This window comes from Balaenoptera ricei, chromosome 10, assembly GCF_028023285.1.
Source record: "Balaenoptera ricei isolate mBalRic1 chromosome 10, mBalRic1.hap2, whole genome shotgun sequence".
Lineage (NCBI taxonomy): Eukaryota > Metazoa > Chordata > Mammalia > Artiodactyla > Balaenopteridae > Balaenoptera > Balaenoptera ricei.
Window position 1 is genome coordinate 23,483,677 of NC_082648.1, and position 25,929 is coordinate 23,509,605.

General features: G+C 44.5%; 1 protein-coding gene across 1 annotated transcript; it reads left to right on the plus strand.

Moving 5' to 3' along the window:
• Positions 1-87: 87 nt before the first annotated feature.
• KLHL42 (kelch like family member 42) lies at positions 88-20,870 on the plus strand. The gene is made up of 3 exons (XM_059935540.1): positions 88-1,058; positions 10,939-11,132; positions 15,420-20,870. The coding sequence occupies exons 1-3, from the start codon at positions 187-189 to the stop codon at positions 15,869-15,871; spliced, it is 1,518 nt and encodes a 505-aa protein (XP_059791523.1). The 5' UTR covers positions 88-186; the 3' UTR covers positions 15,872-20,870.
• Positions 20,871-25,929: the final 5,059 nt, after the last annotated feature.

Consider the following 25,929-nt stretch of genomic DNA (forward strand, 5'->3'; position numbering starts at 1 on the left):
CGGAGAGGCTGGGCGGGCGCGGGCGGGCGCGGGCCGCCCTGCGCCGCCGCCGCCGCCGCCGCCGCCTCCGCCGCCTCCTCCCGGCGCCGGCGCTCGGCGGCCGCCCCGGAACCCGGCGAGCGCTCGGGGGCAGGAGGCGGGCGCTCAGAGCTGGCGGGAGTCCCGGCCGCCCCCGGGGCCCCGGCCATGTCGGCCGAGGAGATGGTGCAGATCCGCCTGGAGGACCGCTGCTACCCGGTGAGCAAGAGGAAGCTCATCGAGCAGAGCGACTACTTCCGCGCCCTCTACCGCTCCGGCATGCGCGAGGCCCGGAGCCCGGAGGCCGGCGGCCCAGAGGTGCAGCAGCTGCGCGGCCTCAGCGCTCCGGGCCTGCGCCTGGTGCTGGACTTTATCAACGCCGGCGGCGCCCGCGAAGGCTGGCTCCTGGGCCGGCGCGGGGAGCCGGGCGGTGTCGGGGAGGGGGAGGAGGACATGGACGAGGTGAGCCTGCTGTCCGAGCTGGTGGAGGCGGCCTCGTTCCTGCAGGTCACGTCCCTGCTGCAGCTGCTGCTGTCCCAGGTGCGGCTCACCAACTGCCTGGAGCTGTACCGCCTGGCGCAGGTGTACGGGCTGCCCGACCTGCAGGAGGCCTGCCTGCGCTTCATGGCCGTCCACTTCCACGAGGTGCTGTGCAAGCCCCAGTTCCACCTCCTGGGCTCTTCTCCCCAAGCCCCCGGGGATGTCAGCCTGAAGCAGAGGCTGAGAGAGGCCCGGATGACCGGGACTCCTGTCCTCGTGGCACTGGGGGATTTCCTGGGGGGACCCCTGGCCCCTCACCCCTACCAAGGGGAGCCCCCGTCCATGCTCAGGTACGAGGAGATGACTGAGCGCTGGTTCCCGCTGGCCAACAACCTTCCTCCCGACCTGGTGAATGTCAGGGGGTACGGGTCCGCCATCCTGGACAACTACCTCTTCATCGTGGGCGGCTACAGGATCACCAGCCAGGAGATCTCCGCGGCGCATTCCTATAACCCCAGCACCAACGAGTGGCTCCAGGTGGCCTCCATGAACCAGAAGAGGTAAGCACGCAGCCGCTCTGCTGCTTTCCCACGCATCCACCTGTTCGGGACTCCGTTCCCGCGTGTTTACCGGGCAGTCACAGGAGGTTATGCTGAGGTGGGAATGACATCCTTGGGAGTGTTGCTGGCCTTGACTCTGGCAAAGTTCGCGACGAACTAAGAGGTTGCTAGGAAGCAGAGGCCCTAGTGAGGTCCACTAGCTGAGTAGTTTCTTTGCAGGTATTGCGCCGTTAGACAAATTGCCTTTTTTTGGCGTCTCAGTGGAAGAAAAAGATGTCTGTGGTTTCCTAGAAGGATACTTTCAAAGAAAGCTTTCTTTAATTTTGCTTGTATTTTTACCTTTTTTTTTGTTTTTTAGGAACTAATCCTGATTATAATGACACACGGGCAGTAACCTGTAACACTGACTTTGGAGGATCTTGTTGTTAATGACTTTGAAGCTTTCCATACTGAGGCACCAGTCTATGATCGAAAAATAATCATTGGACTTGTGTTAATATTAGCTATACAGGATTACCTTTCTTACTTTTTATCCTCTCTTTTGCATATCACTTTTCTTCCCAGACAGTCTTCATTATGGACCCAAGACTTGAGCCTGGCATTGGTCACCTGCAGAATTAGAACATTACCATCCACCCCAGCCTTCTCCCTTCCCATCCTGCAAATCCCTCCCAACATGCACTTGGGTGACTTGAAGAAAGGAAGAGAAAAGGAGGAGATTGGGGGGAGGAGGAGGGAACAGAGCCAGGAAAAGTATTGGAAAAGAAGAGCAAAGAGCATTATAGGAAGAAGTGGTAGGGGAAGAAAAGATGGTAGGGCCCAAGATGGCCCAGAGCCATTCAGAAGTGGAAAGAAGAATCAATGTAACCCAAGAAAGGACAGGAATACCTTTTCTTCTTGTCCGCCTGTACCCATCTCAAGCCCCACCATGGTTCCTGCTCTGAAGTGTGGAACGAGGAGCTGGGGGACTCAGAGCCAGGCAAAAAAAACCCCCACAAAACTCTTAACAGGAATGGGAAGGTCATTACACATATTTACTTGACTCAAGGTTCCCCCCCCCCCAGCCTAAGGGGGGGGAGGGTCCACTGGCGTTATTTCTACTATAATATAAAATTCAATTTGGAAAGTGTTTTTTTCTGATGATAAAAAATACATAGTTATCCTAGAAAACTGGGAAAATGTCAAAGAATGAAGAAGCAGAAAGACTGTCACTCCCATTCCCTCTGTTCTGGAGGTGGTAACCATCTACAGGTTGGCTTATTTTCTTCCAGCCCTTCTTTAGTGCATTATTTACACCATTAGGATGATGTATTCAAAATTTGATATCAGAGTGTTATTTTTAAACAGATTCTAAGAGCTTTAGTTGAAGCAACAAAGGAACATGCAGTGGTGATGGACGGTGCTCAGATTAGGGGTACAAGGCCCAGCAGGTTGTCACCTCTACACACGTGTCTCCTGCTGTACATTCGGTGCTCAACACGCCACCCCTAGCTCCACAACTCTAACACGGCACCTCATGGGATTCTCTTTTCTCCACAAATCCTTGGTAGTCCTTTCCCCCCGCCCCCAGGATTGCCCTTACTGTCCTCTTTAGGGAAAAAAAAAATTATTTGAGTAATGCATGAATACATGCTTAGAAAAATTGTAAATGACATGAAAAACCATGGAGTAAAAAAATATGTGTATCTGTAGACATGTTATATAAGTATATAAACACATATTTATACATTATAAAGGTATATTTATAAATATGGTGATAGTGGTTAACAGGGAAAAATGTATACATGTATGTATGTACATGTTGGGGTGTCTATGCATCTTATACATATTTTTACTCTAAAATTGATTAGCTTATGCTGATTATTATGGCCCTTGATATTTCCACTCTGAGAGTTTTTTCTGTATCAGCAAATGTAGATCCACCTCACTCTTGTTAATGGCCGTGCAGTGTTCCAGCCTGTGGATGCACAGTACTGTAATTAGTTCTTCCCTTATTCATGAGCATTTAGGTCGTTTGCATTTGCCATTAATAAACAATGCCATGTTGAACATCTTGGTATACGTGTGCCTAGCTTAGTAGGCATATCTGAGTTAGTTCTATATGGCAAATGCCCAGAATCCCTGGATAGGTGGGGCAAAGCGTACGTGCATTTAAAATTTTGGTAGCTCCTGCCAAATCGCCCATCAAAGAATTGTTCTAGTTTCCTCTCCTGTCAACAGTGTTTGAGCTTGCCAGTTCCCTATACTCTTGCCAAGATAAGACATTATCATCATTTTAAAATTTTTACCAATCTAATGGGCAAAAACACTGGTGTGAATGTCTCTGCTTGGAAGAGAGATTGTTTGTTTCATATGTTTATTGGCCATTTGTATATCTTTTATAAATGGCCTTTGCCGGTTTTTTAAAAATTGGCTTATCTTTTTTGTATTCATTTTAGAAGTTCTCTTCATGTATATAGATATTAGTCTCTTGTCTCGTAGGTAATGTTGCACGTGTTTTTCCCCTGCCTTTACTTTATCAGAAGGCTCAAAAGTGAAATGCCTTAAGTGACCAGGCGGTAAAGTCAGTGAGTAGAGGGGTGGGTGAGAGTTATGATGAACCAGAGAGCTACTGACCCACCGCAAGAGGGCTCCACCTCTTGGCCACAGCTGGTTACTTCCGCAAAGGCGTGAGGAATGGTGTTGCCAGACATCCAGATATCCTGATTTTTAAATGTTGGCAACTTACTCCATTTAAAAAGCAAACAAGTCAACAACAACACAAACCTTGTAGACAAAACAATGTGTAGGCCACAGCTGGCCTTGTGAGCCTCCAGTTTTGGACTTCAGGTTTATAGGGTATTCTAATAGGAAGAGATTTTAAATATTTTGTAGTCAGATTGGTCACGTGGGTCCTATGAGCTTTTTATCTTGCATAGGAAAGACTTCTGCAAGCCAAGACTAAATACTCATCTATCTCGTGCTCTATTACTTTTATAGTTTTGTCACTTTACCTTGACATCTGAATCTGCTTGGGATTTATTTTCATATAAGGTACACTATAAGGTTATAACATGTTCTCTGAATGTTCCAACAGCCTTAATTCTTCACTGTGATTTGCTAAATCAATTATCCTATGCTAATTTTCCTGTTTTCAAATTGGTAGATTGGCCATTCCTCTACCAATGACACATTTTTAAATTTTTGTAGCTTGGGAATCTATTGTCTGGTAGAACAGACAGCCATTTGTTCTGTTTTGTTTTATTTTAATTCTCTTGGTTATTCTTCATACATTTTCTCCTTCAGATATACTTTAAAATCACCTTGTCAAGTCCTGTTGGAATTTTGATTGGAATTACATTGTATCAGGTTAATCTGGAGGAGGATTCACAGATTTCTGATACTTTGCAGCTGGAAAAATGGCTTGTTTTTCCATGTATTTATTTGGGTCTTTTGGTCCTTCAGAAAAGGTTTCTTTCATTAACTTTGCATGGTCTGTGTAGTTTTTGTTAGAATTATTCTTAGGTATTTTCTAGTTATTATTGTTCCTTTTTTCCCCCTACATTTTGTTTTTCATTATATTTTTTTAAATTGGGTTCCATATCGGAATTTGTACCCTTCTTTATCTCCTTCATACTTTGACTCAGATCTGACATGGTCTCAACCAGGAGTCCCTTCCTGAACCCTCAGTTGGGCCAAATGATCAAACTTCATGCTTTTCTAGCACACTCTTCACCTTGAATTGAAATCTTCTGTTTGTGTTTGTTTCTCTCCCTTCCAACTGGGGCCTATTGCTTATTCAATGCTTATGTACATTCACACTGCTAACATGGTGTCCAATAAATAATGGATGCTTAAAAATGCTTGGCTCTTTTGAATCGTGGAATATATTTTACATTATTGTAATAAAAGTGAACATGTATATATATATATATATATATATATACGTTTTGTTCTTTTAAAATGTAACATTACAGTGAATATTTTTATCTTGTAACAGTCATTATAGTTATTTAGAATAGCTGAAAAATAATAGTAACATTTAATTAGACATTTACTCTGTACTAGGTGCTGTTCCTACTGCTTTGCATGTATCCTCTCACTTATTCTTCACAAGGATTATATTAGTCAGGTTCCCATTTTACAGAGGCAGAGACTGAGGCACAGAAAGTAAATTGCTCAAGGTGTGTAAAAAGTAGAGTAACCGAAATGTAAATATCCGTTGACTAGATATAATTGTTTAGAGAATTTATAAGTTTTGGCTTAATGACTGACAGTGACCATCTTCATGCAGACCTTTAACTTTTCCTTTTAAAAATGATTTTCTTCCAAGAAGTGGAGCACAGATATTTCATGCTACTGCATTGCTTTTCAGAACTTCATTGTGTGTGACTCAGCCTCACCTCAGCCTCTGCGCCAGCATTATTCTAGTCACTATTGAATAAACAACAAAGATGATATGGCTCCTGCCCAGAAGGAGTTTATAGTTGAGTTTGGATGATGAGACAAATAAAAATGAAACCTACAGTGGGATTATCCCTGGATAATGCGTCCAACACAGGTTCCGAAAACACTGGAGGAAATTTAGGACCTTGAGTACAAAGGGCACCTTTAGGCCTCTGGTTACACAGCGTTTCACATCTACCGCATTTCACTGCCTTTGCGATGTATCCGGATGGTTGACAAAGGGGTCAAAGGCAGAGCAGCCCGCTTTCCCCAGGGACTGAACAGTGCAGTGATCCCAGAATCTTAAATAACAAGAGATAGGCAGGAACCCTGGGACTGGGAGATTTTATAAAGCCCTTTGCACCCTGGAGAAAATGGTGCAAAAACAAAAACAAACAAAAAACACAAAGAAACGTTTAATGCTGTGCTCACTACTTGAAAACGGCAGTGTGAGTACACAGCACTGTTGGAGAGGCTGCTTTGAAGTCCAAGTACACAACACTGCCCGGCGGTCTGAACGTGAATTTGATCTCAGGAGTTGTCAGGACATAACTTTTTATGTGTAAAGGCTTGTGTGCCCACAGAATTGCTTGCTTCCCTCCCTCACTTTAATTAGCAATAACTTGCAGGAACTGGCACTGTTGCAGCCATCAGTTCATTAATTTCTCTACTTCTAGAGTTATCTCTAGTATCTTCTGTTGCCTTGCACCCTTGCTCTGAAATCGGAGTCGGGTTGTGCCATCCTGTTCTGTGTGTGAACACAGCAACGTTGGGAGAGAAACCTAACAAGTCTCCCGGCAGAGAAGGAATTACAGTTGTCAGCTTTGACTGTCCCCTTTCCTCTGAGCCAAAGTTTAGTATTTTAGAGCATTTCTAGAGTCATGAAAACTTCAAGAGATTTTGTCCTCTGTGGTTAATTGCAGTGGAGCCCAAGGATAGTATGAAGTAAAGAAAACTGTATGTCTATTCACCTCCCCCCAGTATAATTTTGGCCAGCAGTTTAAACTGCTTTGTGCATTAGGTTTTCTCAGGGGTGGTAGGTAGTAGGGAGCAACCATGACTCTTTCTGTCTCCTAACCTTCCCTTCTCCCCTCCCTGGTCCCTGGGGGAGGGTAATGCTTGGGGGAAGTGGCAGAGAGGAAAGAGGAGACAAAAGGCGGTGATGGTCCACAGGCTGCACAGTCCTCCCCGGAGAGCTGGAGAAAGGGCTAGGGAAAGGAGCTTGCCTTTTATTCTAAGTTTTACCCTAATGGTAACAACTTTTCTAAGCAGCAAGTCCTAACAGTGGTTTACATTTCTTGAGCTCTCACTCAGGGCTGCATGTCGTGGTCACTACTTTAGGTGTCCTCCCTGTGTCCTGCTCACAGCCTCTCTCTGAGGTGGGCATTATTATTGGCCCCATTTTCCCAGAGGGGAAACTGAGGCTCAGTGAGTTTCATTAACTTGCACATATCACAGGGCCTGCACTCTAAGCCACTCAGACCCCGAATCATCCTGCCCTTCCGATGGTTATAATAGCTCTTGTCAGTCTTTGATACCTTTGTGCTGGTGGTTGGCTTGGTTCGTGTTACTCAGCTTTTAAGGATTTCAAAAGCTTTTTATTTCTTCTAAGTGAAGTAGAAATTAGATCGTCATCTCAGTTTTCTGACTTTCATTTCTATTTACTGTAAGTCAAGTATGTAGCTACAACAAATTGTTATTTGATTTAAAATTCTTCTTGCCTCCTGAATGGAGTGTGTCAGGGATCAATATTAAGAAAACACTGTAGGAAATTCCCTGGTGGCGCAGTGCTTAGGAATCTGCCTGCCAGCGCAGGGGACGTGGGTTCGAGCCCTGGTCCAGGAAGATCCCACATGCCGCGGAGCAACTAAGCCCGTGTGCCACAACTACTGAGGCTGCGCTCTAGAGTTCATGAGCCACAACTACTGAGCCTGTGTGCCACAACTACTGAAGCCCGCACGCCTAAAGCCCGTACTCCGCAGCAAGAGAAGCCACCGCAATGAGAAGAGTAGCCCCCGCTCACCGCAACTAGAGAAAGCCCGCGTGTAGTAACGAAGACCCAACGCAGCCAAAAATAAATACATAAATTTATAAAAAAAAGAAAACACTGTAGAGGTGAAACTTTTTAAAAATAAGTGATAGCTTGGATTCATACCTTTACCCTTCAGACTGTGAAGAGTGGAAAAGTTATTTTCAGAAAATGGGAAAAGGCAAGAATTTATGGAAGCGAGAGCACTTTGTCCAGAAATCTAGCACTTTGTCCATTACAGCCAGTGACTATTGCAGTTGACAAATGAGAAACCCATCCTCCTGAGGTTAAGAAACGTAGGCGGTGACATGCAGGCAAGCATTCCCTCTAGTGACCTCTTTCTGCAAGTTACCCTTTTCAACTTTTACAACGTGCTTTTCTTTTCCCTACTGAGACTCAGATCAACTGAGATTTAATGACTTGTTCAAGCTCACAGAGCTGTTGAGTAGGGGAGCTGAGACTTCCCTGTACAAGCCTGGGTTCATAATCCTTGGCAGTCTGCCTCTTCATCAAGTGGCCTGTTTTGGGGAGGCAATTGCATCATAAAACAAATTCAATATTGGAAAAGTGTTTCTCTTTTCAAGTGAATTTGAGCATGTTGGGGTCTGGAGAGACAGAGTTGTTTACTTTTAACTGCCTGTTCGTTCAGCCTCAGAAAGAAGCCCCTTACATATTGCTTAGAACAAATGATTATGCTGGAGGAATATCAAAAACTGTTTTGATCTTACAAAATTTACTATCTGTGTACCTTTGGGAAGCAAACACAGATTGTGGGCTGATAAAATTTTAAGCTTTATTTCCTTCGGATCCCCAAATTTACACACACACAGAGGGCATCATGGTCAGATTTTAAGGACCATTGGCAGCAGGAAAGGTAAGCAACATGAACCAAGGACCCCCCAGTAACTGCCACCCCGGTGAAGTCTATTGGCTTGAAAAACTGAGTGGCTGGCTGAGTTTAGTGGACAATATGAGGTTCTTGATGAAGAGTACTCTATTTACTGTCTGATTTGAAAAACAAAACTAAGCTAAAACTCATTTTTAATGTAAACATTACAGGGACCTTTGAAAAAAAGCTTAATTTTTTAGTAGGTGACTAACATATGTTCTAGATCATAATGCACCATTGTTTATTAAACATCTGTCAGGAGATCAGGCATGGCTACTTGTTCACTGCTGCTTTTTAATCTACCCTCTTACATGCTTTTTCCATTTGGAGCCTCTACCCCCCATTCTTTCTTAGGATGTTGTTACTTTTGAAGAACTCATTGTGTTGGCATTAGATGAGGCCTCTCAGTTCACCGGGTCTAGCTTCTTTATTTCAAACACTAGAAAACTGAGAAATTATAGTGATGGTATCTTTTCTCTGTGTAGTACTTTCTGATAAGCTGTGTGGTGTAGTTGTCTCGACCACCCTGTGATGGGTATGGTCCCCACGCTAGAGACAAAGGTCAGATAGCTGGTTATCAGCAGAGCGGGTCTAGAAGCAGGTCTCCTGCTTTGTGCTGCTGCTCGTATTATTGTAAACTTGAGATGGTTGCACGTATCACAGTCGGCTGACCCAGCACTTCCAAATGCTTATCCTTCCTGGCCTTCAAGGAGTCCATTAATCTTTACTACATTGAAAAAAATTAATTTTTTTCTTTTCAATTCAAAAGTCATGAGGCTTTTATTTAGTATCTGAAGCCGATAAGCAGAGTTTAATTGTATTACTGAATATGGGCCTTAAAACCAATGCATTTCTCTTTTTAAAATTATTTACTCTTGCTGTAGGTGATCATTTGTTGATAGAGGTATTTGTTGAGTTAACATGTGTGAATACCCTAAGAATGCCAGATCAAAATATTTTTAACTAGTTCAGTGCTTACCTCCCCCTACCTATATGTTGTGAAGCAATATAGAAGATGCCCTCATATCGAGGAGGATGGGTGAGTGATGTGCTTAGGTGAACTCATGGTAGAGGGGTGTCTGGACCGCCCTGTAGCAAACAGCCTTTGCATGTGCCTGTCTGTGTAGGCAGCACTGGTGTGTACCTAGGAGGAAGCCCACCCTCTGGGAATAGAGAGAGGCGAGGGAATGGGGTGGGCACTTGCTCCCACTCCTGAAAGAGGTATTGAGTTTATTTTATTTATTATTTATTTATTATTGAAATATAGTTGATTTCCAATGTTGTGGGTTTTTTTCTATTTTCTATTGAAGTATATTTTTAAATTTATTTTTATTGAAGTATAGAGGTATTGAGTTTAGCATATACAAAGTGGTTCTTGGTCTAAGCAAAGCAAGATTAGTCCTTGTTATATTGAATTGCTTATCTTCAATAGCTAAAGTTTGGAGAATGCACCGAACTTGTGGATTCTTGGGGATAAGGGTGAAATTTGAGATGCCGTTCAGTCATTCCTTTGTCCCCAGGCAGAATAGCACCCAAATTGGAGAGCTCATTTCCTTCAGATATCCAGCAGATTCCTCACGCTGCTTTAGCAGATCATGCCATTGTCTTATTTCTTTTTTCTTGTTTATATTGTCTTAATTTTTTTTTTAATTTTTTTTTTTAATAATATTCTTGTCTGCTTACATTCTTTTTATTTATGTATGTATGTGTGTATGTATGGCTATGTTGGGTCTTCGTTTCTGTGCGAGGGCTTTCTCTAGTTGTGGCAAGCGGGGGCCACTCTTCATCGCGGTGCGCGGGCCTCTCACTATCGCGGCCTCTCTTGTTGCGGAGCACAGGCTCCAGACGCGCAGGCTCAGTAGTTGTGGCTCACGGGCCGAGTTCCTCTGCGGCATGTGGGATCTTCCCAGACCAGGGCTCGAATCCGTGTGCCCTGCATTGGCAGGCAGATTCTCAACCACTGCGCCACCAGGGAAGCCCCTGTCTTAATTTTTTGCTTTCAAGAGCTGTACATTTTATTTTTGGCTGCGCCGTGCAGCTTGCGGGATCTTAGTTCCCCAATCAGGTATCAAACCCGTGCCCACTCCACTGGAAGTGCGGAGTCTTAACCACTGGACTGGGAAAGTCCCTTTTGTCTTACTTCTTTTTTTAAATTATCATTTATTTATTTATTTATTTTACTTTTTTTGTCTGCGGGTCTTAGTTGCGGCACACGGACTCTTCGTTGTGATGCGTGGGCTTCTCTCTAGTTGTGGCGTGTGGGTTTTCTCTCTAGTTGTGGTGCGCGGGTTCCAGGGCGCGTGGGCTCTGTAGTTCGCGGCATGCGGGCTCTCTCGTTGAGACGTGTGAACTCAGTAGTTGTGGCGCATGGGTTTAGTTGCCCCGAGGCACGTGGGATCTTAGTTCCCTGACCAGGGATCGAACCTGCGTCCCCTGCATTGTAAGGTGGATTCTTTACCACTGGACCACCAGGGAAGTCCCTGTCTTCTGAATGATCAAAAGAACTGACTTTGTGGGCCTTTGTGTCTCTCTTTCAGGTCTAACTTCAAACTCGTGGCTGTTAATTCAAAACTCTATGCCATTGGTGGGCAGGCCGTTTCTAACGTTGAATGTTACAGCCCTGAGCAGGATGCCTGGAATTTTGTGGCCCCCTTACCAAACCCTCTGGCTGAGTTTTCTGCGTGTGAGTGCAAGGGGAGAATTTATGTCATTGGAGGATATACTACGAGAGGTAAGTAAAGGGGCCTAGTAAGTGGTCCTCCTACACGTGAGCTTTGGCAGCCTGGGAAAGGGCAGGAGGGGCTGGAGGAAACCCTCTAGTGTGATTTTATGTATTACATAGTATATATTTACATATCTGGAAAAAAGAGCATCCTGTATGACAGGGGCAGTTTGGACAGGAGGGGCCTTTGATGCCTTTGTGTGAGCATGAAAATTGAAAGGGGGAGGGGGAGCTGTGAACAAAATGTATTTTCTTCCTGCTTTGGAAAACCCTACCCTGTGGTCAGCCATCCTATGACTTGGCTGGGTAACTCCCATCCTTCTCCCAAACGCACACTGAATCCGCCCCGTCCAACACTAGGGAATTTAGTGCCACAGCATTCTTGCAGATCTTTGTTTTCATTTTCTCCCTTGTGTTTGGGCACAAGCATATCAGATACAGATTCCAGAAATTCAGCGCCAGGCGGTTGTTCCCATATCATAGAAGGAGCAAGTACATAAAGAGAATTCTTTCCTGACCAGTGATGGGAGGGGGTTGTGCTGTGTATTAAACCGTACATATGTGTTTTTCACTTTTTTGGGTGGGCATTTTATAGTTAATGATGTGGAAATAAAAAGTTTCTCCAGAGGTTTTATACTGCTGGTCTTGGTAGGAAGCATCTCACAGCTTGGCTTTCTGTTACTTGGTTTTCTGTTATTAACAGTAAGAAAGGCAATGGTGGACCACCAAGAAGAGGTGTGTCTTTCCTGTTATCTCTTTCCTTCCCTTAAAGCAGTTGTTTCCAAGTTATCTCATGGCCAAGGCAGTTTATTTCTTCTTTTGGTCTGTCTGACTGTATAATGCCCAGAACTTTTAGAAAAGGCATAACTGGACTCTTAGCCACGTTGAAGTAGTAGAGTTACCATTATATTTGACGTAGTGAAATAACCTGTCACCCCTGTATGGTGTGATATGGGCAGGACAGAGCTCTCCAGCCCTGGCTGATAACAGGCGTGCTGCTGATGGCCCCAGGAAGCTGCATGTGACCATTTATAACTTTGCAAAGAACAGAAATCCACGTAATAATAATATGAAGTAGGTGCCAAAAATTCTTTTCAACATAACCAGATGTGTCTTGTTTTGGGGATATATGTTTGAGGAAGAAGTTAAATGTAAGGTATTTTATGAGCATCTGATTTACTTTTTTTTTTTTTTTTTGGTGACAGCAAAAGATTTTGATGAACACTTCTTAGAGTACCTCTAAACAGTTGATTGGTGGGGAGGGTGGTAGGCGGTGTTTTAGTTTCCTGTGGCTGACTTAACAAATGACCACAAACTTGGTGGCCTAAAGCAACAGAAATGTATTCTCTCACAGTTCTGGAGACCAGGAGTCTGTGAAGTCAAGGTGTCAGGAGGACCACGCTCCCCGTGAAGGCTCTAGGGCAGAAACCTTCCTTGCCTCTTCCCAGCTCTGATGGTGCCAGGTGTTCCTTGGCTAGAGGCTGCATGATTCCAATCCCTGCCTCTGTCTCCTCTGTGTGTATCCATGCCTTTCTCTTCTGTCTCTTATAAAGACACACACCTCTTTGGATTTAGAGCCCAGCTGGGTAATCCAGGATGACCTCGTCTTGAGATTCTTAACTAAATTACATCCGCAAAGACCCTTTTTCCAAAAAAAGTCACATTCAAAGGTTCTGGGGGTTAGAAGATGAACATATGTTTCAAGGGGTCACCATTCAGCTTTCTACAGGTGGTATGTTTATTTATGCATTTAAGAAGAGGCGGTGACATGGGAAGAGAACAGTGAGGGTTTTTCTTTTTCACTCTAAGTTTTCATTACTTGTCCTAGTGACTCTCCACTGATGATAAGATAATTGCCAGCTTTTCCTTTACGGATACTTGAAAGAAAATGAGACCTAGCAGTCATTTCTTTCACCTTCAACATTGGTGTTCAGGTTACAGTGGCCAACTTTATAGACTTAACTAAACCATAGACCCGGGAGAATTCCTGTGCATGTATATGTACCTCTATGTGTATCTGTGTGCCTTCTCTCCTAGAAAAGTAAATACAGTTATTTGCTTTTGCACATTTCTAAGAATTCTGATTCCTCCCTAGATTTTGTGACACAGGATGCGCCCTGTGGGCTGACCCAGTGCACACATATCCCTTGGCTTCTCTTCTAACCAGGAGCTGGCAAGCACAGACAGGCAGCACTGTGACCTGAAGACGGTGCAGCTGGTAGATTTCCTAGTGTTTCCATGACCCTGGCTGAGCAAACGTTCCTTAGATTTGACCTGGAAAACCCTTGCTTGTGTGTTTTCTAGTTTCACAAGCCACTACTAATGTGCCTCCTTCACTTGGGCCACCCACTGTGATTCCTGTCCCGGCTTCCCCGAGCCAAATCCCCACGATGGGATGGTTAGGTGATGCGGGTGGATGACTGTTTGTGTAAGGACTGAAAACGAGTTTTCTACAATGGGAGGGCAGGACAGTTCCTCGTCCTCTGAAGCCCCCCTCCTCCTCTGCTTGGGCTCTTCCCAGCACTTCCTAATAGTTCCTTGTCTTTAAAACAAGAAGAGTCATAATTGTCATGAAAAAAAAAAAATTCAGGACTTAAAGTTGGCTTCGTAGCCTGCCGACTTCTTACGTTAGGTGAGACTTTTAAAATTTAGTAAGGAATAGTTTGTGATTTTTATGATAGCTGTTTGATTATTTTAATTCTTTGGCCGGCACTGAAGAAATGAAATTCGATAGAAAGTAGTAGTAACCACTAAAGGGAAGAAAGGTGATTCGTTAAATGTCAGAATCAACTCTAAATGTAAAAGCAGAAAGATCATTCCACCAACTCAAATGACCTCATCATGGTCTGAGCCCTTGTTGGGTGAGGAGAGAAAACATTTACAGAAGACCTGGAAGGACCTTCAGACCTGGACCTGAGAAATAAATACATTGAAGCTTTGCTAGAATAAGTCCTTTATTCGTGGGGTGGGGAGCCAGGTTACTAAAGAGCACTAGTTGGATAGATTAGTAACCAAACTCCCTAGGGCTGACTCCTAGGATGAGCCGTATCACAATCGCTACAAAGAAAAGAATGAGCGGGAGGTCATAGTGTTGGTGGAAAACAGAAGCTGTAACAATTCTGACATTTCTGCAGGCTCCGGACGGGTGCACACACAGGATCTGGACTCCTTTCCCTTCCCTCTGTGCCCTCTTAGGAGACACTTGACTTGGTAGCAGAGAGCACAGTGGAGCTCTAATTACTGCCCACTGTGGGTGGGTCCTTCTGTCTCAGGAGGAAGTACTCCTCCTAGCTTCTGCAGCCATCAAAAGGCTGTGCGCTTTAGTTGGACATCAGTTCCCAAGCTGGGCTGTCTCTTACACTGATTTTGTTGTTTAAAAAACAACGGCAAACAGAAAGTTCATTATTTTGGCTAATTCAGAGCATTTTTAATTTTTTTTTCAGAGTCTAAAATACTCCATTCTTTCCTTGAGGAGAAAAGGGGGGGGGGAAAGAACAATTAAAAAAAAAAAGAAAAATGAAACTAGATATTTTAAATTTCACAAGCATTTTTCAGAAAGAGAGTAGGCAATATTTCCTTGAAAAAGCTATTCAAAATGATGTCAGGGTAGTCTTTCATCTACCCTCCAATTTTATCCACACAATAATTAACCATCTCTTGTGAAACGGGGGTGGGGAAGGGGGAACGGCCTTTGCCAGTGTGTCTCTGGTGTTACAGTTGGGAAACAGAATTGCCAAATGATTCTGTGGCTTGAAGGCCAGAGGTGAGATTTTCTTGCATCTCTCCTGACTTGCAGCTCTGCGTCCTTTCCTTTAGACAGCTCCAGAGATCCTGCTCGGCTCGCTTGGCTTGTTTTGTAGAACCTGTTGTCAAGGATAGATCCTCTTGGGGCTCTGCCCGTCGTCTGCGTTAAGCAGGCAGTCATTCTGTAGATACTGATGAGGGTTCCGAGGCTCGGATTCTTTGTACGCTGGCCTGGTGGTTCTCAAAGGCGCAAGGGTCCCAGGGAGGAGGGGGTCCTCCGTCACAGCGGCTCATCTCCCTGGCCTGGCCTGACCGACTCTGACAGCCTCCCAGGCAGGGGACGTACCTGAACGACAGGCCAGTGGAGATGATTCTGCACGGATCTCCTCCCAGCCATTTCGAAAACTATTTCCCCGACCTCGGCTTTCCTGAAATAGTTTTGCCTCTGTGTTAGCCAATCACCCAGGTGGAGGTAGGCGTGTGTGTCCAGCCCAGGCAGCCGGCCTTGCTCCCGGTCGCTGTGTCATCATGCGGCTTCTTCCTGCCTTTCAGACCGGAACCTGAACATCTTGCAGTACTGCCCCTCCGCTGACACCTGGACGCTCTTTGAAACGTGCGACGTCCACATCCGCAAGCAGCAGATGGTGTCCGTGGAGGAGACCATCTACGTCGTGGGGGGCTGTCTCCACGAGCTGGGGCCCACCCGGAGGGGCAGCCAGAGCGAGGATATGCTCACCGTGCAGTCCTACAACACTGTCACCCGCCAGTGGCTCTACCTCAAGGAGAACACGTCCAAGTCGGGCCTCAACTTGACGTGCGCGCTTCACAATGACGGCATCTACATCATGAGCAGAGACGTGACCCTGTCCACCAGCTTGGAACACCGAGTCTTCCTCAAGTACAACATCTTTTCGGATAGCTGGGAAGCCTTTAGGCGTTTCCCAGCCTTCGGACACAACTTGCTGGTCTCCTCACTTTATCTGCCCAATAAAGCAGAGACATGACTGAATTGACTTCATGTTTAAAAGAAACCTGGTTCAAGACCAAAAAACAAAAAAACAATGTCCAATTTCGAGAGAGACTGATTTTTAAAGGGAAAATGTGGGTTTTAGGCCGTTTATACAAAAGCTGTAAATACGCTTACTTGAACTAATTACTTGAAAACTTGTGGAAAAAAGAGACCAACTTTATTATTTTTTTAATTATTGATTTTTAAATTATGGGAGCAAATCCATGATGATGTTTTCATACAGATGTGATACCCTTGGGCCAATGACTGAAACTGATCCTCAAAAAGAAGATTCATTGTGCCTGCTTTGGTCAAAGGGCCAAAGTCAATCATTGGCATGAACGGTAAAGATGATTTTAAAATCATCTATTTAGGTCACTTGAAATATCATTGGTACCTTAAGTGAGAGATTATATTTTTGGTTATTAATTTACTTGACAAACATATTAACACTGTCTTTCTCCCCCGGTCACACCCACATGTATTGCAGTGTGTTTAAAATAGGTTCTATGTTCGTATATTTTATTTGCACACGACTTTCCAGGAAACTTACACCAGTGGAACCCAGCACCCAGTCCTCGCCAAAACCTGCATAAAAACATTCTCAGCTGTTTTTCCAGTCTTTTTTTACAGTTATGAATGCTGAGTAAATAGGAAGGTATAACCTCTTATTTCATTTATGTAGCAGATTGCAGATTTATGTGGTCAGATAGGTAGTATTGCTAGGCGTTCTGTATTTCTTAAAAGAGAGGATATATTGTTTCATTCTGTTCTTTTAAAAGGACAGATCTCTATGTTTTTAAAATCGAGTCTTAAATTTAAGTGGGAAGGGAAGGAAGCACCGAATAAGGGGAAAAAAATGCCTTTGAGAGTTACTTTTATTGACTGTATTTGACTTAGTTCTTTTTTTAAAGTTTGAAACAGTAACTTTATATTTCGGTCAGGCACCTTTCTAATTTAATCTCGGCTTTTTAATTCATGCTTTGCTTTTGTGGGGTAAGGTGAGGGTGGCTTTGAAACGTTTGTGCTGGAGAGAGGGGAAGAAGCCCCTGTAGAGATGGAATGGCATCTGGTAGGATTTCTGGAATCCGGTAAGGTGCTCTGCTTGCCTTGGTTGTTAAATCAAGTGGAACCCAGCTCAAGCAGTTGTTTGCAGGAAGTCAGTTAACAAATGAATACAATCTTCTGCCAGTCACAGATCAGCATTTCTTTAAAAATATACAGGCATATCTCGGAGATAGTTCAGTTCCAGACCACTGCAATAAAGCAAATAAAGCAAGTTGCAAGAATTTTTGGGTTTCCCAGCATGTATAACGGTTATATTTACGCTATACTGTAGTCTGTTAAGTGTGCAATAGTACTATATCTAGAAAAACAATGTACATACCTTACTTTAAAAATGCTCTATTGCTAAAAAATGCCAACCCTTATACCTGACAAGGTGGGGTTGCCACAAATCTTCAATTTGTAAAAAACGCGTTATCTTCGAAGTGCAATCAAGTGAAGCACAATGAAACAAGATATGCCTGTATACACGCACGTAAAGAAATTTTATTTTCATTGAAAAACACTTTCTGAGATTCTCCTATTTTCTGTGATGGAATAAGTTTAAACTGTGAGCTGGACCCTTTCTTTCTGTCCTAACATTCCAGTTTCAGCATGCCTCGCTTTAAGAAACTCCCGTAGAAAAAGAAAAACTGTTGCAGCAAATTCATGCACTCAGCACACGTGCTGAGCGCCTCTAGTATGCATTCACCATGCAGCTGTCACAGAGGAGGCAGTAACCTTGACAGGCTTCAGTTTACCCAAGGAGTCGCCGCAGGGTTTCCGGGCAGCTGTGGCCTCCTTTACATATATTATGGTATATTTAAAATTAGGGTCTACTTGTAAAAATTCTAGTTGCATAACTTTTCAGGAATACTTCTGTTAGGTAAAATGAGGTGTCTTTATTGCGGACCTGGAGACAGATGTTTGCATCTTGTCACCAAATCTTATCAGCACTCTCCTTACAACACTATTTAAGGGTTTCTAAGCCGTATCCATTTGTTCTCAAATACTTAGCCTTTTTTTTCTTTTTAAAAAAACCAACAACTCTGAACTGAAATCTTCCTGGAAATGGTACTTTAATATTAGATTTATATTAATTTATATTCATTATAGAATTGAATTTCCAGTGACCAAGAATTTCATTACATATATTTAAAAATCTAATTTATTTTAGATAGCATTAACTTTTGTTACTATAGATCTTAACGTCTTTAAGGCTTAAACTTATATATTCATAAGATTCTAGCCAGTTGAATTAATTCTGGACAAACAATTGGAGATTAGCTCGTAAATACCCACATTGTAAAAAATACAGTATTATTCCTGCCAACCAGTTCTCTTCCTCATTACATTCTTTGGGTCCATTTTCCGAATGCTGACAATTAGATGCTTGGACCAAGTGAAGGCATACTCTGATCCACAAAGCTCTTTTTATAAACCAGGTTTGATGTGTGTGTGTGTGTGTGTATGTGCATCTCTGTGTGTGTGTGTGTGTTTGCATTTGCACGCATCTGGCATATCAAGCTCTCTCTAAGATACGCAGACTCCTAACAAGACTGTTCCTTGGGGCTGCCAGTGGTACTTAGGCAAAGTGGAGAGTGCAGTAGGGCAGATCTGTGGATTTGGGACATTATCCTTCCTGCTGTACACATCAGCTATGTTGGCATTTTGAGGGTAATTTTAATTTAGCCCTGTTCTCTCACTGGTGCCAATGTTATACGAAAGGCTGTACCTGTGATGAAGGCAATGTTGCTTTGAAAGTCTCCCTTTGTTTCCGCTCTTTCTCTACACGTGTTCTCCTTCTTTTCAGAGATGCTTCTGAGGGGTGCTGACCTCTCTGTGGGGAGGGGAGTTACTGGGACGACCCCAGTGGTGGCCACCCTGCCAGAAGCGGCCTATTTCACTGAGAATGGTCTGAATGGCAGAATGAGTCCTGAGTGTGAATTGTTAGAGGAAGGTTGTTGGTTCTTCCCGTCATTCTTTCTGGCTTTCTCTTCTGCACCCTTAGTTTCAGAGGCCTCTCCCTTTGTTTTTCTGATGAATGTGTAGGAGTTGACTATTTCAACCGTATTTGTTAAATCTTAACAATGAAGTACTGAGAAGGTTATGGATACTAGTAAGAAGCAAGTAGATGTAGATTAAGCATGAATACCAAAGAGAATTTCACTCTGCCATTTTTTCTGAACCCAAATCCCAAGTAATTCCAAATGCCTTAGATGTCAATTAAAGTTGTACTGAGATGGGCAAAGCTCTTTCTCTACAGAGAGAGTAAGCAAGTACATGCCTGTTCTCTTTCAATAAACCATTACTGAGCAGTGTGGATGCCGTGTTTTCAGATTTCCAGGTAAATTCATGACTCTCCCTGTTTGGCTGCACAGGTAAATCAGGTGGAAAGGCTTTGGCCTTCCTGGTCGACCAACATTTAACAAGCAGTGGCTTAATGCAGAGCACTCGAGAGACAGCATAGCAACAGAAAGGGAATATGGGTGAGTTGTTAGATGCCTTTCTCCTGCACCAGGGCTGGGAATACAGAACCTGTGTGCCAGCATTCTTTCCAGGAGGCATTGCGAATGAGCGGCACTCGTCTCCTCCGGGACAGGAATTGGTCCTAAACTCCGTGTCATTAATGCTTCCAGGCATCCACTGCCGGTCTGTCAGAGAGAGATGAAGTCTATTTGTCATCCCTGCCTTAGGCAGAGGAGTGAATGAATTACGTGAGTAGACACCACCCAAAATGGCTTTGAAAGCAGTGAGCTGATTCAGCTCAGTTCCCTGGTTCCCAGAAATATGTATTAAATATCTATCATGTGCAAGACAGTGCTAAGAAGTGGGGATACAGACGTAAGTAAGCCACTATCCCTGGCCTTGAAGAGCTTACCTGTAGCCTTGTGAAAATGTTTGCCGTGACGGTCGTAACTAGACTTGTTCGTCTGGAAGATGCCCACTTTTGTCAGGCGCACTGGGGCTCCTTGGCCTTCCTGCCTCTTCAGTCCTGGTTCCAGTCTGTCCCCTACTTTATGGTTGACTAGCAATCATCATGAACCAGCTTTTCTCTAGATTTGAACATCACGTGCTGTGGTTTCTGTTTTTCACAGTATGCTCTCTTCTCACTACTTTCCGTAGTCTTCTCTGTACTTCATTTTTCAGAAAAGAATGATATGAGATCTGCTTTATGTAAAATACTTACGAGGCTCCACAGCTTATGGAGCTGAGAGCTCAGCAGCTTGATCCCAGGAAAAGGAGGAGCGAAGCCAGGGAAGCAGGTATTGGGAGAGAAGCAAGCTGTTCACGTGTGTGTTTGTACCTATGCCTTTAACACACTTCCATAAAAAGTATTAATAAAGAAATGGACATTGAGACACTAGTCCTGACTGAAAGTCAGTTGATTTTTTGCCTTTGTGATAACTGTCAAAGGGTATGTTTCATTCACATGAGAGTATTTATTTTTCATTTTCTGGTGTTAACTTAGGAACACGATACAAAATACACACCAATTGACACAGGCTGACTTCTGCACTTGACGTAACCATTTTAATCCATTCCTGTAGGAGACAGATTAAATGTAAAAGACGGTCAATTTTGAGTTGCAAAGGGTGCTGGAATGACCTTGATAGAGTTGGCTGGTGCTTTGTCAAATGGATGTCATAGTCTCTTACTAGTAAAGAGAAAGAAAATGTCATTTGCATTCTTGTGTCATTTTTCTAAAAAAATACTTAATGGGGGCTCTTTAGATGTCTCTGCAATGTTTTCATATCTAGTGGTCATTTTAGGCAAAATGATAATCCGTAGAATGAATAGTTATGTTTTGTTATGACTGATCGTTTGTTAAAAAGGTTGTACTGAGTCTTCAATTTCAAGTGTGGCTTAAAATGTAAACACATCACATGATTCATTTCAGTACAATGATGCCTATGAAGCACTTATTCAAACAACATTCCTTTGTGTTTAGAACTACAGAAGAAAATCTCTTCAAATAAAATAGTTCTGAATCAGTGTATGTTGTCCTTTAAGTATGCGCTGTGGACTCAGGGCTGGGAGGAGGCAGACCATGCGTGAGACAGGTCCCTGCCGTGGGAGCGCCTGATTGCCTGGAAGGCCAGACGAACACGTGAGCCAGTTAGAGAGGTGGCATTTGGGCTGGAGGAGGAGTCATGTGGGGCGTCTCACGAGAGCTGCTAGTGTTGGGAGAAGAGGGATCGGGGAGGAGGGTCTCTGAGTCCTTATAATTCTGAATAAAAGAACAGAGTCTAAATCTCACAGTTTAGCAGCTGTGGCCCTCCACAATCTATGTTTTCTACCATTTCCCACTGTTGTAAGCGTCCCTCACTCCAGGAAAACTGAAACACACAACTCCTTTTCTAATTTGTTAGTTATGACGCTCGCTGTCTGCGAGGCTGAGAGAGGTTGGGGGTCAGTGTCACAAAGTGGGGTTCAGGGACTTCCCTGGTGGCGCAGCGGTTAAGAATCCACCTGCCAACGCAGGGGACACGGGTTCGAGCCTTGGTCCGGGAAGATCCCACATGCTGCGGCGCAACAAAGCCCGTGCGCCACAACTACTGAGCCTGCGCTCGAGAGTCCGCGAGCCACAACTACTGAGCCCGCGTGCCGCAACTACTGAAGCCCACGCGCCTAGAGCCCCTGCTCCGCAACAAGAGAAGCCACTGCAATGAGAAGCCCGTGCACCACAACGAAGAGTAGCCCCCGCTCGCCGCAACTAGAGAAAGCCCGCGCGCCGCAACTAGAGAAAGCCCGTGTGCAGCAACGAAGACCCAACGCAGCCAATAAATAATACATAAATAAATAAATTTATAAAAACAAAACAAAACAGAAAACAAAATGGGGTTCAGTTACTAGATGATGGCCCACGGATGTCCATCTTCTTCTTCATTTTTTTTTTTTGGCTGCACCCCACGGCTAGCGGGATCTTAGTTCCCTGACCAGGGATTGAACCCAGGACCCCTGTAGTGGAAACGCAGAGTGCTAACCACTGGACCGCCAGGGAAGTCGCCCATGTCCATCTTCTATCCTTTGATTGCCCTGCCTGTGGGAACACGTGTGCACGCACATGCCCTTCTTATACATACAATTTTAAGAATGACCCAACTTAAATTACTACTACTACCCCATTAAAAATCAAAGACACACTCGTCTTTTCCCCAAGGGAAACAATCAAAAATCAGATCCAGCTACTGTATCCAAAGGTGACATCACAGCTCACTGAGTCCCAAGTCCAGGGTTGTCAGGGATTATCCATTCCTCCGAAGCCCATGGGTGACCACCCATTTCTGGCAGTCTATAAACTAATGAAGAACTTAACTATTTCGTACACACCCCACACTAACAGAGCACTTACTCTGTGCCAGGAAATCTAGGCATTTTTCTATTTAACTTATTTAATCCTCACAGCAATCCCATGTGGTAAATATGAATATTACCGCCCTTTACAGTTGAGGAAACTGAGGCACTGCAGGTCACAAATTGCCATTTGGGAAAAGGCAGAAGGCAAAATGGCATGCAACAGTCACGTCCGAATGGCATACATTTTCCTGCAGGTAGCGGCTGGCAAGGGCCCTGGTGGTGGAGTGGGTTTCTGGGCAATCTGGGAGCCCATGATTCTGCTCTGCAGCAGGGTGTTCAATGGCCATGCATGAATGGGTGTGCCCAGGTGGCGGCCACGACGTTCCTGTTGGCAGGGTTATGGGAGCTGTGGGGAGGAAGCCTGAGACCCTCTATAGGCGCTGTGGAATCCCAAGCCCCTGTCTGCAGGCCATAAACATTTCCTTGGCAACAAAACCCTTTAAAAACCCAATTAGATGCTGGTACATCTGATCTCTGGCAACTCTGTGGGCCAGTGGCCCAGAGCTAATGGAGCCCAGCTCCTTGAACTTGGAGCCCACCTTTGTGATTTCTGTCTCCACCCTTCACCCTCAGCTTGATGGCTCCAATCTCTTCCTCAGCTTTGGGACAACCTGAGGCAGTAGGGTTCTGCCCTTCCAGACTACATCCCAGGGAATGCTGCTTTAGTAGAAACGGTTGCCTCTATGTGGCAGGAGGGGTTTGGGGATACAATTCCCACCTTATTTCTTTGCCTCCTCCGAGAACCCAGTCTGACTGTTTTGTTCATGCACCTTTGGTTGAAACAGACTCTGGCTCTTGCAGTTCTGCAAGGCACATATTGTGTGACCCTCTGTGGCTGCCTGGCTGCAGGCAGGAGGGCTAAGAGCATGGGCTACAGAGCGAGACTGGCTGAGTTTTCTTCCCAGTCCTGCCACTTTCTAGCTGTATAGCCTTGGTCAGGTTACTGCCTCTCCCTGGACCTCAGTTGCTTTATCTGTAAAGAAGGGTAACAGCAGTATCCACTCTATGGGATTATTGTGGAAATTGAATAAGGAAATCCATTACTCAAAAACAGCTTATACCAAAGAAGTAGGGGAGGAAATCCACATCCACACTTATTTGGAAGATGTGCTGGAATGAAGGGAACTGGAGTAAAAGAGACCACCCTGTGTTTCCCGGGATTGTTGGTGCCATTGCTGAGTGAGGGTTCAGGTAGGGACACCAAGGTGTCCTGCAACAGAGTAGCCAGTGCCCCTGGTACAAATTCCTGTTGTGGAGAGGAGATGCTAGCTATCACCTCTGGGCTGGAGGTAAATGGCCAGCCTCTGCGCCGGGGCAGATTCACGCACGGTGATTCTGTGCCACTAAAACCTAAAGAAAAGGCATGTTTGTGTCTTTTCCCAGCTCTGTTTTCCAAGAGGTGAATAGGTGTTTTCTAGTAGTGCTGATGTTTATTTGTTCTGAAGTCTTTTCTGCTCTGTTGTGGGTCTTGAAAATCACCAATCTTCAAAAGCAGCTTTGTAAAGTGGCATTTCGATGTCACATACTCGTGGACTTGTTGCATGGCTTCAGAATGTTTCCCATCATGGTGCCTGCCCAAGGGTCTCTGTCAAGCACAGTGATTGCTTCTCTGACACAATCACCCTCCTGTTTCCTTCTGAGCTTTGTAGTTATTCAAGCTCTACTGTGTAAGTAGTGGGGTCAATCTTACTAAGAGGAAGCTGGATGAAACGGCAGCTCCTGTGAATGCTGTGTAGAGTAAACCCTGGGCCCATACACTCTCCTGCTTGGAGATGGACACATCAATATAGACAAAATTCCAAGTGAAGAACATTTCAATGTTGAGAGAGAACTAGAGAAAATTACCATAGGACTAGGTGTATTTGCATGGGACAGAAACCCTAAAGTAACATACCTTAAATACAAGATAAGTTAATTTTCTCTGATGAAACAGAAGCCTGGAGGCAGGCAGCGTGGAGCTGGTACAGCCCATGGTGTGCTGGGCTGGCTTGTTCCAGCTCGTGAGAACCAGTTGTTAACATCTCTTCCCAACTCTATGATCACTGATGTCACATTGGTAACTCAAAATTGGCCATGGTGGAGTAGTCACGTCACAGAAATTGGCAAACGCTACAAGTCAGGGTTTTGCTTTCCAAAGAGCCTGTTGTTTAACATTTAACAGCACACCTCTGGGCATAGCTCTCTACAGAATTAGGGACCCAGGCTTTTTCTATCCTACCGCTCCATCATCCTTGTATGTGGTTCCCATTCTTGTGGTCATTCATGTCCACAATTGCTGAAAAAGTTCCAGACATTGAATTACATATTCCAGGTGGCAAGAAGGAATCCAAAAACAAGGGGACAAATATTGGGCACCAGCAGTATCTTAAGGACGTTTCTGGGAAGGTGCTATACAACATTTCTTTGGCCTGCACTAGGGACATGGCTGTACCTAACTGTAAGGGAGCCTGGGGGATGTAGTCTGTATTTGGGGATCCATCTGTCAAGCTAAAAGGTAGGGGTCTGTGGTAAACAGAGCTCTAAGATATCCCTGTGCTCTTTACCCTTGTATAATCTCCTCCCCTTGAATATGGACTTGCAAATATGAAGAGATAGCACTCCTGTGATTCTGCTATATCCCAGATTAACTTTTTTTTTTAAATGGCATGGGTGACTTTCTTTTTATTTTATTTTATTTATTTATTTTGGTTGCACCAGGTCTTAGTTGCTGCAGGCGGGCTCCTTTAGTTGCAGCACGTGTGCTCCTTAGTTGCAGCTCGCGGGCTCCTTAGTTGTGGCATGCAAACTCTTAGTTGCAGCATGCATGTGGGATCTTGTTCCCTGACCAGGGATCAAACCTGTGTCCCCTGCATTGGGAGGCAGATTCTTAACCACTGTGCCACCAGGGAAGTCCAAAATTAATTAACTTTAAGATAGGGAGATGTTCTGTGTATGCCTGACCTAATCACAAAAACCCTTTAAATCCAAGTCTAGAGGTCAGAAATGGAGAAAGCTAGAGATTAGAAGCCTGAGAAAGATTCATTGTGCCATTGCTGGCTTGAAGATAGAGGTAGCCCAGTGGCAAGGAAGGCAGGAAGCCTCTAGGAGCTGAAAGTGAACCCCTGCTAACACCCAACAAGGAAATGATAATCTCAGTCCTACAACCACAAGGAACTGAATTCTGCCAGTGTGGTGAAGAAATTGGCTCTTTTTCCCTTAGACACTTAATTGTTTTAAAGCTGTCAGTGTGTTAAATTCCAGCATATTTTGTGCTAAGTTGAACTTGGTAAATTCTTTTTTTTTTTTTTAATTTATTTAATTTATTTATTTTTCGCTGTGTTGGGTCTTCATTGCTGCGTGCAGGCTTTCTCTAGTTGTGGCAAGCGGGGACTACTCTTCATTGCAGTGCACGGGCTTCTCATTGCAGTGGCTTCTCTTGTTGCGGAGCATGGGCTCTAGGCCTGCGGGCTCAGTAGCTATGGCTTGTGGGCTCTAGAGCACAGGCTCTGTAGTTGTGGCGCATGGGCTTAGTTGCTCCGTGGCATGTGGGATCTTCCCGGACCAGGGCTCGAACCCATGTCCCCTGCATTGGCAGGCAGATTCTCTGCCACTGCGCCACCAGGGAAGCCCTTTAGTCAAGTTTTGATCCAGCAGTTTAACTATATCACC